This window comes from Psammomys obesus, unplaced genomic scaffold (assembly GCF_907164565.1).
Source record: "Psammomys obesus unplaced genomic scaffold, mPsaObe1.curated_primary_1811, whole genome shotgun sequence".
NCBI classification, from domain to species: domain Eukaryota; kingdom Metazoa; phylum Chordata; class Mammalia; order Rodentia; family Muridae; genus Psammomys; species Psammomys obesus.
The window spans coordinates 9,492,014-9,507,035 of NW_026596152.1; the positions used below are offsets into that span (position 1 = coordinate 9,492,014).

The 15,022-nt window shown below is 44.1% G+C and overlaps 1 protein-coding gene across 1 annotated transcript in view; it reads right to left on the reverse strand.

Moving 5' to 3' along the window:
* The window catches only part of Gid4 (GID complex subunit 4 homolog), a 25,001-nt gene that overhangs the window by 8,434 nt on the left and 1,545 nt on the right, over positions 1 to 15,022 (reverse strand). The window contains 4 exon segments of the mRNA XM_055594203.1: positions 488 to 618; positions 2,417 to 2,518; positions 5,835 to 5,942; positions 8,963 to 9,022. Of these exon segments, the coding sequence (XP_055450178.1) occupies positions 488 to 618; positions 2,417 to 2,518; positions 5,835 to 5,942; positions 8,963 to 9,022 (401 nt within the window).

Genomic DNA, 15,022 nt, shown 5'->3' on the forward strand with positions numbered 1-15,022 from the left:
ACACACACACACACACACACACACACACACACACACACACACACACAATGGGGCTGGAGAGAGAAAGCACTTGTTTGTTGATCTTGCAGAAGATCCAGGTTTGGTTCTCTACACCCCCATGGTGTCTCACAACCATTCATAACTCTAGTTTTGGGGGATCCAATGCACTCTTCTGACCTCTTTAGGCACCAGGTATACATGTGGTATGCATATACACATGCAGGAAAAACATACAATCACATTAAATAAAGTCTAAAAAGTTTTACAGTATTTGGAAATGTTATCTGTACTACTTTATATCTATTTTCACTTGGTTTGCTTCACTCTATAGATAAGAAAGTCCCTGTTCTATGTGCGATCATCTCAACGGCCTCAGCATATACACAGACTATGACATTTAGGCAGAGCAGACCGAGAGTCTCTCTTCAGATGTGACGGCTGGAGCGGAGGGTAACGCCTGCTGCAGCCCAGGCCACCAGGTCCTTACCATTCTGAACTCCGATGGTAGTAGTAGCCCTCTATGGAGGCCGCTGACTTCTGAAAGCAGATGTAATAGAAGCCAGCAAAGGAAGCACCGCTGATGTCTTTGATGGTGTGGTCCGGGACCAGGAACTGTTCCTGCACACAGATATGGAATCAGTCATACCTCACCTTGCAGTAAGATACCAGAGGGTTCTAAAGACTGCTAGAAAAACAAACAAACAAACAACAACAACAAAACAAAAACCCAAGCCAACAAACAAAAATTCTGTGACCACATGGTCTATTCAACCGCTGGGTCTCTGCCTGGTTTTGGGGGCGGGGGGAGCTCATATATTACTACAGTATCCTACCTACTGTTGTGAGCCCACAGGGTCAGCCACTCAGGACAGACCAAGCAATACTGCTTTCTGCCTACTTGGCTGCCCACCCCTCTCAGAGACCACTGACAGAATAACCTGGAAAGAATACATCTTAGTCCTGGTTCCCAGGAACTGTCACTGGGTTCTGATTACCTCTAATAATGAGCCATATCTATTGCAGTCCGTGGTCATTCTGAGGTAAGAGACCCTCACCAAAGCTCTACCTTTTGTAAAAGTCACAGGAATAGTACCGTTTGTGCCAGGCACATTACAAAGACAGGCAATCTGCCATCTGAACTGGTAGCAAGCAGTGAAAAGCTATGTCCTCGCTCCTGTTCTCTGGGAGATGGGTTTAGAAACCCCAGGGCTTCAGGTGAACCAAAATCCCATATGTGTTACTCTAAGAGAAACTGTTCAGAGACAACTCCAGTGCTATAACTGCTTTTATTTACTTTTCAGTGCTGGAATGAAACCCAGAACTGTGAATACACTAGACACATGCTCTACCACAGACTATACTCCTGACCCCTGTCCAGCTTTTCTAAAGGACTCTTTATTGCCTTATTCAACTTTCACCTATCATTTTACAGTTTAATTTAGGGCTGAGGTCTAGCTTAGTGGTAGAACCCTTGCCTAGCATGTGCAAACCCTCAGTTACATCCTCAGCACAGGAAAAATTAACCTCACCATCAATGCAAGGGCTTAAAGGGTTCGTTGGCATGTTCCCCACTGTAAAGCAGGCTGGGGAGAGGCTCAGCATGTGCTGGGCAAATATCCATTGCATGGCAGCGGAGCTGGAGAGGGAAGCTCAGTGGGCTATCCTGTGACTGTCTAGTAAGGGAATGTGTCTTAAAGCACAGACAAGTGGCCACTTTAGATGAGTGGTCTTTATGAAAACTATAATGTGCCAGACTCAAGAAGCTTTCTTGTTCCTCATAGACCAGGTAATAAGGACCAGTTGTGGGCAGGTGTTCCCAGTGTTCTTTCACAACCTTGCTACATGCATTTGCAGTCATGTGGCTGCAGATAGCATACTGCCAAAGAGACATAGGACTCTCAGACAACGGCCAATCCAAAGCAAGCCAAAGGCCAAGGAGGGGAGAACTTGTGGTCCATTCCCTCATTTCCTGAGCAGTCAAAGCAGAAGCCCTGGATGTGGGGGTACAGGATGTGGTTGGAGAGCAGTCACTCTGATGGTAGGAATAGGATGCAGTGATGACTCAGTTCAAGCCAAGTGTCCCTGAGTCCCCAGAACACCCGATGACTCATGCTGGAGGTTCACAGGATTCTTGGGTGGGAAAATGAAAGGACAGGGACGCTGGTCAGGGGTGGCTACTGGCATGAATATGCCCACTGTCCACTACATAGCACACCCAGCTTACTCAGGTGCACTCTGGAGCCATCACACAATGGCTGCCTACCACTGTACAGGGACCCTGCCATGAAGGCACACTGATAGGCACTTGGCATTGAGGGCCCTGATAGGGAGGCCATAACCTGCAAGAGGAAGTGAGCCTGGGCGCTTTAAGACCTGGAATATGGAGTTTAGGGAAATAGCTTAGGCAGAATCTTACCTTCCACCGCATGAAGACATAATCCCCATTTTTCAGTTCTTCATAATCAAAGTCGTCTGAATTAAATGATTTTGCATACTGATAAAAAGCCAGAAACTTGCCCTAAAAGCAACAACAAAAAAAGAGCCTCAGTGATCGACATGAGGAAATATGGGCGTCTGAGCTCATGACACCTGGAGAGGACAGCAAAGTGGATATAGCACTATTTGATGGTGTGCCTAGTAAGCACAGCTAGGGGATAAGGTCAAAAGGGTGGGAACGGCCACAGTTACAGAATAACCTACCAGAACACACAAGGTAAAATAGATCAGTGGGATTTCAGCAAAGAAACATGGAATGGCGCTGAGCACAGTGACATACATCTTTAATCCCAAACGCAGGAAGCAGAGACCCACAGATCTCTGTGAGTTCGTGGACTGCCTTGTCTACATTGTTCTAGGACAGCCTGGGCTACATGATGAGACTGTCTCAAAACAAACAAACAAAACAAAAATACAGAGAGGCAAGAAGAGTCATAGTGAGTCCCAGCACTGGGGAAGCCTGGATGTAGGAGAACCAGGAGTTCGATGTTATTTTCAGTGACACAGGGAATTCAAGGCCAGCCTAGACTACATTAGACTTACAAAACAAAACCCCCAAAACAACAGCAAAAAACCATGCTGGACATGGTAGTATGTACTTTTAATTCTACTTAGTAGGCAGAGTCAGGAGAATCTCTGAGTTGGAGGTAGCTTGGTTTACACAGCAAGTTTGAGACTTCCCAGGGCTGCATAGAGAATCCTGTCTCACTCAAACAAAAGGACTGAGGAAATAGCTCAGTTAGAAAGTACTTGCTGTGTAGGCATGAGCATCTTGAGTTTAGATTCCTATCACCCACATAAAAGCCAGGAATGGTGTGTACACCTATAATGCTAGCACTGCTCTCAGTTCAGAGAGGCTGTCTCCGGAAACGTGCAGCACTATAAAGATACCTGTGCTGACCTCTGGCTATCCGCACATACACACCCACGCCCTCCCACACAGGTGCCCACAGGTGCTCTCTCTGTATATGTGTGTGTGTGTGTATATATATATATATATATATATACACACACACACACACACACACAGAGGCAGAAGGATCTCTGTGAGTTCAAGGACAGCCTGATCTACAGAGTGAGTTCCAAGACAGTCTGGGTTACACAGAAAAACCCTGTCTCAAAAACCCAACCAACCATATAATCAATGCCCCTCCCCCCTAAAAGACACAATTTTTGTAAAAAGATCAAATCAAATCAAACCAAAATATAAAACCCAAACCAGAAAGTCCCCTAAAACTCTGTAGTCATCTCTTAGTACTGGCAGAGGACAGATTCCAGGACCTTGTATAGACACCACTTCCCCAGACACTACAGTCCCTCAGATAATGTGGCTTGATCTGTGCTGTATACATTATACTTCTATACTTTCAGCTGTCACTAGGAAATTGGAATGCAGTGCCGATGCTCACAGACAGCTGTACTGTACTGTGCAGAAAAAAGTAAAGTAAAGTAGCTTGTGTATGCTCAGTAGAGACACAGTTTCTTTTTTAAAGGCAGGGTCTTGCAGTATAGCCTGCCTGGTCTGAAACTCACTTTGTAGAGTAGACCAGGCTGGCCTCAAGATCACATTGATATGCTGGCTTCTGCCTCTGGAATGCTGAGATTAAAGGCCTATGTCACTGGCAATATATTTTTTTTTAAGTTTTATTTTTATTTTACATGTACAGGTATTTTACCTGCACGTATGTATGTGTACTATGTATATGCCAAGGAGGCCAGAAGAGGGTGTCATAGCCCCTGGAACTGGAGTAACAGACAGTTGTAAGCTGCCACACGGTGGTGCTGGGAACTGAACCTGAGTCCTATGAAAGAGCAGTAAGTGCCCTTAACTGCTGAGCCATCTCCTCAGTCTGAGGTACAATTTCTTTCTTTTTTTTTTTTAAGATTTATTTATTTATTGTTATGTATATGAACACTTTGTTTTCATGCACACCAGAAGAGGGAATCAGATTCCATTAAAGATGGTTGTGAGCCACCATGTGGGTGCTGGGAATTGAACTCAGGACCTCTGGAAGAGCAACCAGTGCTCTTAACTGCTGAGCCATCTCTCCAGCCCTCAATTTCTTTTTTTTATTAACATTTTCTTGTACTGCAAAGGAGAATAAATGAGTTACTTCCCCCAAACATTTTCAATCTAAAATCAGTTGAATTTATAACATGCAACCTCAGACACAAAAGGGCCTAAAAGAGGGTCAAGATGATGCTAACATCTGCCTTCCTGCTATGAGTGTCATTACAGAGTTTTCTAGTCAAGTATTTCAAAATAAGCACATACTTTTTAAGAAAACAACTGAAATAAAAGGCTAACAGTTAAAGTTTAATATATGCAGGAATCAAAGCACTATAATAGAGTTTGATACATTAGGTCATAACTATTGTCATAAGGATATGGAATCCTGACTGGATAACCACGCCCCTAGCTTTAAGTGTCACAGATAGGTGTGTCTAAGGTGCAACAGCATGTCTAACTCTAGGTTACAGCAGCAAAGTTGTAGTACAGGTATTATCCCACACCACAAACTCAGGGTAAACACAGGACCTTATCTTGAAAACAAAAATCCCGCTGAGCACAGTGCCGTCCATCTGCTATTGCAGCACCTGGGAGGCTGAGGCAAGAGGGTCACTGACATTTTCAAGCCAGTCTGAGTCACAGAAGAAGATCCTATCTCAAAGCAAGCAAACAAACAAACAAACAAACAAACAAACAAACAAGTACTCTTCCCTACCTGACAATGGCTGACTAAGCCAAAGGCTGGTGTGATAGGAAAAACCCAACTTTTTGAAGATATAAGTCTTGGGTAAAGACACAAACATAAACCAAGGAAAAGACCGCAGGGCAGTAATCCTAGGTTGTTTGGTATACTCGCCACTGGGGAATAAGGACACTACATATGTGACTGCTAAGGACAGGGAATCTGAATTTCTCAGGAGTGTCTGGTTGGTGTAGGTTAAGCTCACCCCAAGTCTATTAGGATGGACAGAAAGAAGCAATGCACTCTGCCCTTGCTGGGTTTCATGACCCACATCTCCACTGTAGGCCATCCAGAGCATGAGAGGCAACTGCTACCTGCTTCATGGGGCTTCACCATAAAGAGGTGCTAGAAAGGAAGAGTAGATAAAAGATGGCTAGAACAGGGGTTATTACCCAGGTTCTAACAGCCACACAAAGCTGTGAATGGAACTGAAGAACTGTTCTCGTTACCCAATATTTAACAGACCTGGGGCAACGGTGGCTTGTTCAGGAATAGGCTCTGACTAACTCTGCTGGGACCAAGGCCCTGTGTCCAGGCCGGCCAGTTCTCCAGATGTCTTCTGTTGTGCAGCACAGCCTTACTCACCCAGTGTTTCCGATCAACGTCTTCATCTGCATCCCACTTGCGAGTTAAGAAAGGGTGTTTTTTGCTTATTATTTCTCCTTCAAAGAAGGTTGTAAGGGTCGGATATTCCTAGAGCAAAAACAAATATCCAAGCAAGACATTAAATGTACATTTCTGTTGTTTGTTTGTTTGCAGTATGCCTGGATCTAAACCCACACATGCTGAGTAATTTCACTCCCACTAAGCTACACATTCAGATACTGAATGAACATTTTATCTTGGTCCTGCTGATGGAGCCTAGGACCCCAGGCCTCCCAAAGCTGTGCTCTCTTGCTTCCTGTCTATTTTCACCTTTCAGGGATAACCAGTCTTTCTATAATTTCTTTCTAATGCTCTGACAAGATCAACTACATTGCTAACACACCCAAACCACTGTTTGAGCCAAGAGTGGTGGCACATGCCTGTAATCCCAGCACTCAGGGAGGCAGAGGCAGGTGATCTCTTTAAATTCGAGGCCATCCTGGTCTACAAAGAGAGTCCAGGACAGCCAAGGTTACACAGAGACACCCTGTCTTGAAAAAACCAACCCTCCCCCCTTTGACTACACTTGCAATGCTCCGGTCTCTTAGAAGAGAATCTGGGTACTGTCTACCACAAGTAAACTCTGTTATTGTACAGTCAAAGCCAAGCACAGCTTTTCATGCTGTGTTTTGGGTGCAACCAGAAAAGGCTCCAGAGTTGTATACAGAGCGTAGTCTCCCTTGACCCCAGGCCAACCCTTCACGCACCCTCAAGCTTCCTTGCCCCTTATTTATACCTATTTTTTTCTTTTGGTTTGAGACAGGGTCTCACTATGTATCCCTGGCTGGCTTAGAACTCACTAGATTGTTCAAGAACAACTTGAACTCACGGAGATCGGTCTGTCTCTGCCTCCCAAGTGTTAGAATTACAGGCATGTGCCACCAAACCTGGCTTTATGCCTATTCTTGACATTTTCAGGACTGGAAACATCTTTGGAAGAAATGTCTTAGATACTCTAGAAAAAATTTCTTAATCATGGATTAAAAACAATTTATATAAGAAAAAAACATGCCTGCAATGTAAAATCACAACCACTCATAGAGAAGCCACTTTTAAAACTGAGCTGTTAAGAGTTGTTAAGAGAAAAAAAATAAGGTGGGATGGAGAGGTGGCTCAGCAGTTGAGAGCACATGCTGGTCCATCAGAGGATCCAGGTTCAATTCCTAGCACCCACATGGAGGCTCACAACTGCATTAACTCTAGTCCCAAAGGATCTGATGTCCTCCTCTGGCCTTGTGGCACTAGGCACATATACAACTCACTCTAACATGTCCCCACCTGGACAAATTATCTGATGAGGCAGAGAGGGGTTTTTCACTCTCCTTTAAGCAGAGGCTGAAAGAAAGAGACTTGGGAAATTAAAGATCACAAATCTAGAAAAGGGCTGAGTGAGGTTTGGAGGCTGTTCAGCCCAGTCCAGTCCTGCTGGACAATCAGGACTACATGAAGCAATACAGGACAAGAGAAGATGCAACATTGTGCCCAGCCAGCCTGGCAGGGAACTCAGTGCCAGTTAGGCTTCCTTCTTCTTCCTGTTTAGCCACTAAGGGAAAGGAAGGGATGCTCTTCTTTGCCTTCTAAATCTCAGGACTCTTTTGAGGTTTAGAGAACAGAACACTCTCCTCTTGCTCAGCAGGCTGAAAACTAGACTCTTGCTTTTCACTGTTCCAATACCACAGAATGTATTTAGGTTGAGACAGGGTTTCTCTGTGTAGACCTGGCTGTCCTGGAACTGTGTAGACCAGACTGGCCTCAAAAAGAGACCACCTGCTTCTGTCTCCTGAGTGCCAACACAATTGGCTGAACCACAAGGTTTAAATAATTTAAAAAACCTTAGCTCTTGTGTAGTTGATGACTACCTCAAAGACTATTAAATTCATGGCAAGGCTGGAGGTTATATTATTTTTTTCTTTATCTATGCACATGCATGTGTATATATGCCACAGATGTGCAGGTGTCTATGGAATCTATAAGAGCATGTCGAATTTCCTGGAGCTGGAGTTAACAGTGATTGTGAGCTATCTGTTGTGGGTCCTGGGAAGGAAGATTGGCTCATTCACAAGTGCTTTTAACCGCCAAACTATCTCTCTGGTCCTTTTTATTTTTTTTTCAGCAAGATTTTTGTTTGTGCCTGTGAGAGAATGTGAATATAGGTTTGTGTGCTTGTAGGAAAAAAAAAAAAAAAAAAAAAAAAAAAGAGGCTACCAGGCATCTTTTCTATCACTTCCTACATGTTCCTTTGAGGCAGGGTCTCTTCCTAAACCTGGAGTTTGTGTTTTCTTGGCTAGGCTGGAAGCCAGTAAGCGCCAGAGATTCTTCAGTCTCTGTCTAGTTGGAGGTGGGCTTATAAAGGTGCACTGGAGGGCTGTGGAGATGGCTCAGTGGTTAAGTAACACTGACTGCTCTACCAGAAGTCCTGAGTTCAATTCCCTCCACCCACATGGCAGCTCAACCATCTATAACTGTGTCTATAACTGTCATCCCATGGGACCTTATACCTCCTCCTGGTGTGCGGATGTACATGCAGACAAAACAAACACACACATACATCTTTTTAAAAAGTGCACTGGATAGCAGCTTGTTATGTGAGTGCTGTGATCTGAAATCTGGTTAGCAAGCACTTTTAATTGCTGAGCCTTCTCTCTAGTCCATATCATTTTTCTTAAAAAAAGGATTAACACTGCCAGTCATAGGAGTGCATAGCTATAATCTTAGCATTCCTGAAATTGAGACAGGGTAATTGTAGTTTGCGGCCAACCTGGGCTGTCTCAAAAAAAAAAAAAAAAAAAAAAAAAAAAACAATTAAAAAAATGACTAATCAATTATGCTGTGATTTGTGAGGGCTGTGGGTGCAGCTCAGTGGCTGAGTGCATGCCAAGCGTTCATTTCACCCACACCCACGACCAAGGGGAAAAACTCTGGCTGTCCATTTGCAGATGCACAGTCAAAACTGCAGTATTATGGTCCACACAATCAAAGAACTTCCATGTGGGATGGCCGCACTGGACCCTGTGCTGCTGAGCACGCCACTCACTTTCCAAGCCCAGGACCTGGCAAGGTGCACTTACCTCTGTAAGGCCTTTGATTTTCAGGTACCCACAAAGGTAAGAGTTCCCAGTGTCCACGTGCTGCAAAGATAGGATAGTGTTAAAAATGAGGCCCCTGGGTGCTTCAGAAATCCTGTAAGGCCAGTGGTCAGCATGCATCTGGCACAATCCAAGCCTCAGCCTCCTTTGGTACCTTCAATTCTGACTGACAATGAAAATTATCTCAGGGGCTAGAGAAATGGCTCAGTTGCTGAAAGTATTTGTTGCTCTTCCAAAGGATCCAAGTTTAGTTGCCAGCACCCACATCAGGTGGCTCACAATCATCTATACCTCTAGTCCCAGGGCATCCATCACCTTTTGGCCTCCACGGGCAGCTGCATCATTATGCAGACATACACACACATAAACACATAATTAAAAGTAATGAAAATAAATCTTTAAAAAATTATGCCAGGTTCCTCTCACTCTCTTTGGCCAGATATTTCAAGAGTGATGCTCCTTCTGGAATAGCCAGCCTGTTCGTTCATTTTCTGTCCATTTCTCGCTCAACTGCAGACGGCTTGACACAAGGGCCTTTCTACCTGTACACCCAGAGGCATCCCTAACCCTAAGTATCTTGTTAGATCATTTCCATTTCTCTGCAACTCAGCCACTGGCTTGGAAGAGCTTTTCCTGCCTTCTTACTAACCCCAAGCACCATCTTGAATTACTTCCTTATGAAATGAGCAGAACATTTGGGAATAGTGTCTTATGAAGCTAGAAGAAATAAATTTTAATTATGAACTGGAATGCCACTCAACATATTTTGAATGTAGGCTTGGCCTAGTTCATTAACAGACTTTTGTTGTTGTTTTTTGAGACAGGGTTTCTCTGTCTAACAGCCCTCTGGCTGTCCTGAAACTCACAGAGATCCCTGTCTCTGTTTCCCAAGTGCTGGGATTAAAGGCATGCGCCATCACCCCTGGCTATCCCCCCTCCTTGGAAACAGGTTATCACCATATAGTCTTGACTGACTGGCCTCAAACTCACAGGAATCCACCTGCCTCTGCCTCTCTAGTGCTGGGATTAAAAGTGTGTGCTATCATAATTGTCTTGGATTTAGGTTTTTTTTTTTTTGCTTGTTTTGCTGCGTATGAGTGTTTTACCCCCATGCATATTTCTGTACCACATACATGCTCGATGCCTGTGGAGGCCAGAAGAGGACGCTGGATCCCCTGGAACTGGAGCTACATATGGTTGTGAGCTGCCATGTGGGTGGTAGTCTGGAAGAGCAGTACTGCTCTTAGCTGCTGAGCCATCTCTGTAGCCCCTGGACTTGTGTTTCTAAGACAGGGGGAAGATTTTAAGATTTTAAAGAAGATTTTAAGGCTTGGCAGCCACAGGTCATTGATTACTTAGACACTGGTACTCAACAATCAACTTTTTTTTTTTTTTTAAACTTTGCTAGCAGGCCCTGGATTTTGTTTATAAGACCTGGCCATTCTCAGTGGTCTGGCTCCCCAGGTCCTGTGAGCTGCTGGTGGAGGGGTGAGCTCTGAAGGAGCACTAACACACATGTGGGACAAGGGTCTCTTCCTTTCTCTCTTGGTTGGAATAACAACAAACCACATTCAGTCTCAGGGCAGCTACCAAGAGACCAGAAAACGCTGAGGATGGCAGCCCAGAAAGACAGAGCCAACCCATCACAGGACCTGGAGCCATGTAGCCCCAGGTCAGACAGTAGATCACTGGTTTTGACTCTATGTGCCTCCTTCTTTCTTTGGAGACAGATCTAACATCACCCAGGCTGGCCTCAAACTCACTATGCAGCGAAGGAAGCCATGAGCTTCTGATCCTCCTGAGTGCTGGGATTACACGTGTGCACCATCATGCTTGGCTTATGTGGTGCTGGGGATCAAACACAGGACTGTGCATACCAGCAAGCATGTTATCAGCTGAGCTGAGGCCCCAGCACTGCTATTTTGAAATGCCAAAGAGATGCTCGGAGCTAGAAGCACACCAACTTGTAAATTTCACCCAAACCTATATACACATCGTCCTGAACAGGCAGAGTTTCAGAGTTCATGACTTAAAGTGATTCTAAATGATAAACTCTGAAACTGCCTATTAACTTCTGAATTAAAGTAAAACTAAGCACAGAGGAACTTAGAGAACATGTGTTAAGTGAGGGTTCACTTCAAGAAACTAGAAAAGTTTTGTGGCACCTATCAAGATTTTAAGAAAAAATATTATTTTTTAAATTATATCTCAGTCTATATGTGAGTATACACCCATGAAAGAGGCCGGACATCACAGCCCCCTAGAGCTGCAGTTACACGAGGTTGTGAGCTCCTGACATGGGTGCTGGGACCTGCATGTGGGTCCTCTAGAAGAGTGGTAATGCTCTTGATGGCTGAGCCATCTGAGGTGTGGGGATTTACCTCCGTCTCTAATACAAATCAAATGGTAAGGTAGTTCTTAAGAGCTGTAAGGAACCTAGTTAGCCAGACAATGCCAGCACTAACGAAATGGGGTTCCAATGAAGCCAAAAGGCTGCCATATCTTGGACTGGCATCAGAGGTAATCCATGCAAAAACTGCCAAAGTCTTTCAGCATCTTCCCTTGCTGGCCTCAGCACTGGAATTAGGTAACACAGCTGGTTCACACTTACATGGTTCAGCAAAAGAAGTTTATTAAAGGACACTCTGAGCCCAAGGCCTTAAATTTCACTTTTGTGGTTCTTGTAGAACCCAATACAGTTTGTGATTTTCAGAGCTAAGGCTATCAGATGGGAGAAATAATTGCTAATAAGATTAAAAATTGAAGTGTGCATTGATTCACGTCTGCATGCTCAACAATCAGAATTCAACTACATCCTTCCCATTCTGCCCAAACCGATCTTGATGATGATGGGTGAATTAAAGTTACCCCATGTGCACACAGCTCTCACCAACGAAGAGGCCAACATCTCAGTATGAAAGATAACAAGGCAAATGTTTAGCAAGGAGGCCTCTCAGCACAGCTGTGTCCAACAGCTGCTCTTTTTAAATACTCCTTTCACAGGGACCTGGGCTTCACTGGTGACTTATGGGGTGGCATAGAGGGAAATAGTCATAGTAAGGGCAGGGGAAAAATATTGTTAGAACCTTGCATATCTATTCAGGAACTTTGTTATACTAGAATTTCAAAACACAAGACGTTCTAGGACAGTGGTTCCAAACCTGTGGGTGGGGACAGCCAAATGGGTCACATATCCGACATCCTGAAAATCAGATACTTACATTACAATTCATAACAGTAGCAAAATTACAGTTAGGAAGTAGCAAGAAAATAATTTTATGGTTGGGGGTCCCCACAATCTGAACATTAGGAAGGTTGAGACCCAATGCTTTTAGGTGGTAAAGTGCTTGCTAGGCAAGTATGAGAATCTGAATTTGGATTCTTAGCATATGTAAGAGCCAGGTGAGGTGGGCACACCTTTAATCCTGGGAAAGCCTGAGACAGGCCAATCCCCACAGTTCCCTGGCAGTCAGTCTAACCAATCAGTGAGTTCCGGTTCACTGAGAGCCCCTGTCTCAAAAAATAAGGTAGAAAGCAGCAGAGGAAGACCCCTAATATAGAGCCGGTGCACAGGCACACATGAACTCACAGGCACATGTGTGCACACCCCGCTGTCCCGAGAGCACAGCAAGATATACAGCACCTTTCTCTGAGCCATTGCTAGCAGGACCATGAGATGCCATCTCATACCCACTGAGATGATTCTAATTAAAGGAGTTTGAAAAGATGTGAAGAGGTTGGAGCCCTCATATGCTGCCAGTGGAAATATAAAATGGTGTAACCACTTAAAAAAAAAAAAAAAACAAACCACTGGTGGTTTGCTAAAATAGTAAGCCCAGGGATACTAGAAACCCCAGCAATTCTACCTCTAGGTATCTGTATCTACTCAAGAGATACAAAAACACACGTGCACATAAAAACTTGTATACAGCTGGGCTGGTGGTATAAACCTATAGTCCTAGCATTTGAGGCAGCTAAAGTGGGAAAGTCACTTGAAGTTAGGGGTTCAAAACTAACGTAGGCAACAGACCCACATCACAAAAACAAACACCCTATATATATGAATGTTCACAACAGCATTAGTGATAATAGCCCCAAAGGAGAAATAACCTAACCGTCTATCAACCGCTCAATGGCTAAACAAAAGGCAGGCAGGTTTACAGTGGGCACAACAGAAGGTAACGAAGAACTGACATGCTGAGATATGGAGGAGCCCTGAAAATATGCTATGTTGAAGAAGCCAGTCATGAAAGGAAAAATAACTGTGTGACCCTATTTATACAGCATGTCCAGAATAAGTAAAAGGCAAATCTAGTTTTTTTTTTTTTTTTTGCTTGTTTCTGAAAAGGGATCTTATTCTATAGCCCCAGATTCTGAGTTTGGGAATTATAGGTGAATACTACCAAACTTGGTTTCAGAATAGGTAAATCTGAAGACAAAAGAAAGATTAGCCTAGGATTGGTGTGTGTGTGTGTGTGTGTGTGTGTGTGTGTGTATGTATAGGTGGTGGCTAATGTATACAAAGGTTTCTTTCGGAGCAATAAAAAATGTTTTAAAATCAGGTGATAGCTGTTCAACTTTGTGACTATCCTAAAAACCATAAAGTGTGTATTTTGAATAGATAAACAGTATGTTATGTACGATCTGTTGGATTATACCTCAACAAAAGTACTTAAAAAAAGAACAAGCAAGTGTACTTTTCACTGATTTGACTTCAGAGTCCATGCCTTTAACTGCCACATTATTCCACTTCCTAAAAATATTTTAAACTAAACAAACAAGAAAAGCAGGAAAGGAGCTGGATTATGAAAGGCAGAACTATTCTCAGAAGGCTGAAACCTCCCAGCTCTCATGCCTCCACCTGGCCACAGAGACAAACAAGCTCACTGATCTGGACGCGGGGGAGCATTCCTCCGCAAGACCACCAGCTGCCCATTCTACCTAGGATTTGGACTGACACCTACCAACCAAACCTCTAACTCAGTCACTATTTCCATCGGTTCACGAGACCACTGACACGGTAGGGAACGACACACAAATGACAAGCACAGACCTCCCTTTGACACCTACGTGCTCTGCCAGCTGATACCTGTTATATCAGAAGCCAGCAAATGGGCATAAACTCATAAAACCATTCCAAACATGACCCACGCAGGGATCCCACTTCCAGAATTTCAGGATTAGTTGAATGAATTAAAAACAAAAAGCCTGACTTTTTCATATACTATCATCACATTTTAAAAAGAAAAAACAAAACAAAACAAAACAAAACACCAAACCTGATTATCACAGCAGGTAATGAGAATTGAAGGAGCTCAGCTATAGTCTTCCAATGACGATAAACACCATAGTTCCTGACAGAACTTTATGGAACAGATTACATTTAATAAGAGTATGGTTTTCCCAATCAGAAAGTGGAGGACTGTTCCCACAAGTGGTTAAGAAGAGAAGGGCTGATGTGAGTACTACAGTTAGGGAGACACACTCAGGTCTTTGGAGCGGGAGATCATCTCACTGGGGTCCTGGGGCAGATTCACCTCTCAGTCTCTTGAAGGGCTTTCAAGGAACAAGACTTGGGGAACAACCTATGAGGTGGCATTAGGAAAATACACACGAGGTGGGAGGGGGAACAGGTCTTCAGGCAGGCAGTTTAATACCTAAGAAGAGCATTCTTATGGAGAGGGGGGGAGATGAAAGAAAAATATCCACTTCACCAATCTTCTCTGGTTGGGAAATACTTCAAGGGAGAGGAGAAGAGAAGCTCCGGAAATGAAAGGCCCAGAGCAGATGAAGCTGAAGTTTCAAAGTTGTTCAGGGACTGGCAGCCAGCAGGCAGTACTCAGATATCCAGGTCAAATAGGGGGAGGTAAAGACGACACAAAACAAAACTGGGTTAGATTTCCCAGTACTTGGGCATCTGAAGCTGGGAGGAAACTCTGGAGTTGTGCAGATAAAAATCAGCAACACTGAAGCCAGCAATAGCAACCAGCTAGACCAAGGTGCGAGAACTGGGGGGGGGGGGGGGGGGGGGGGGGGGGGGGG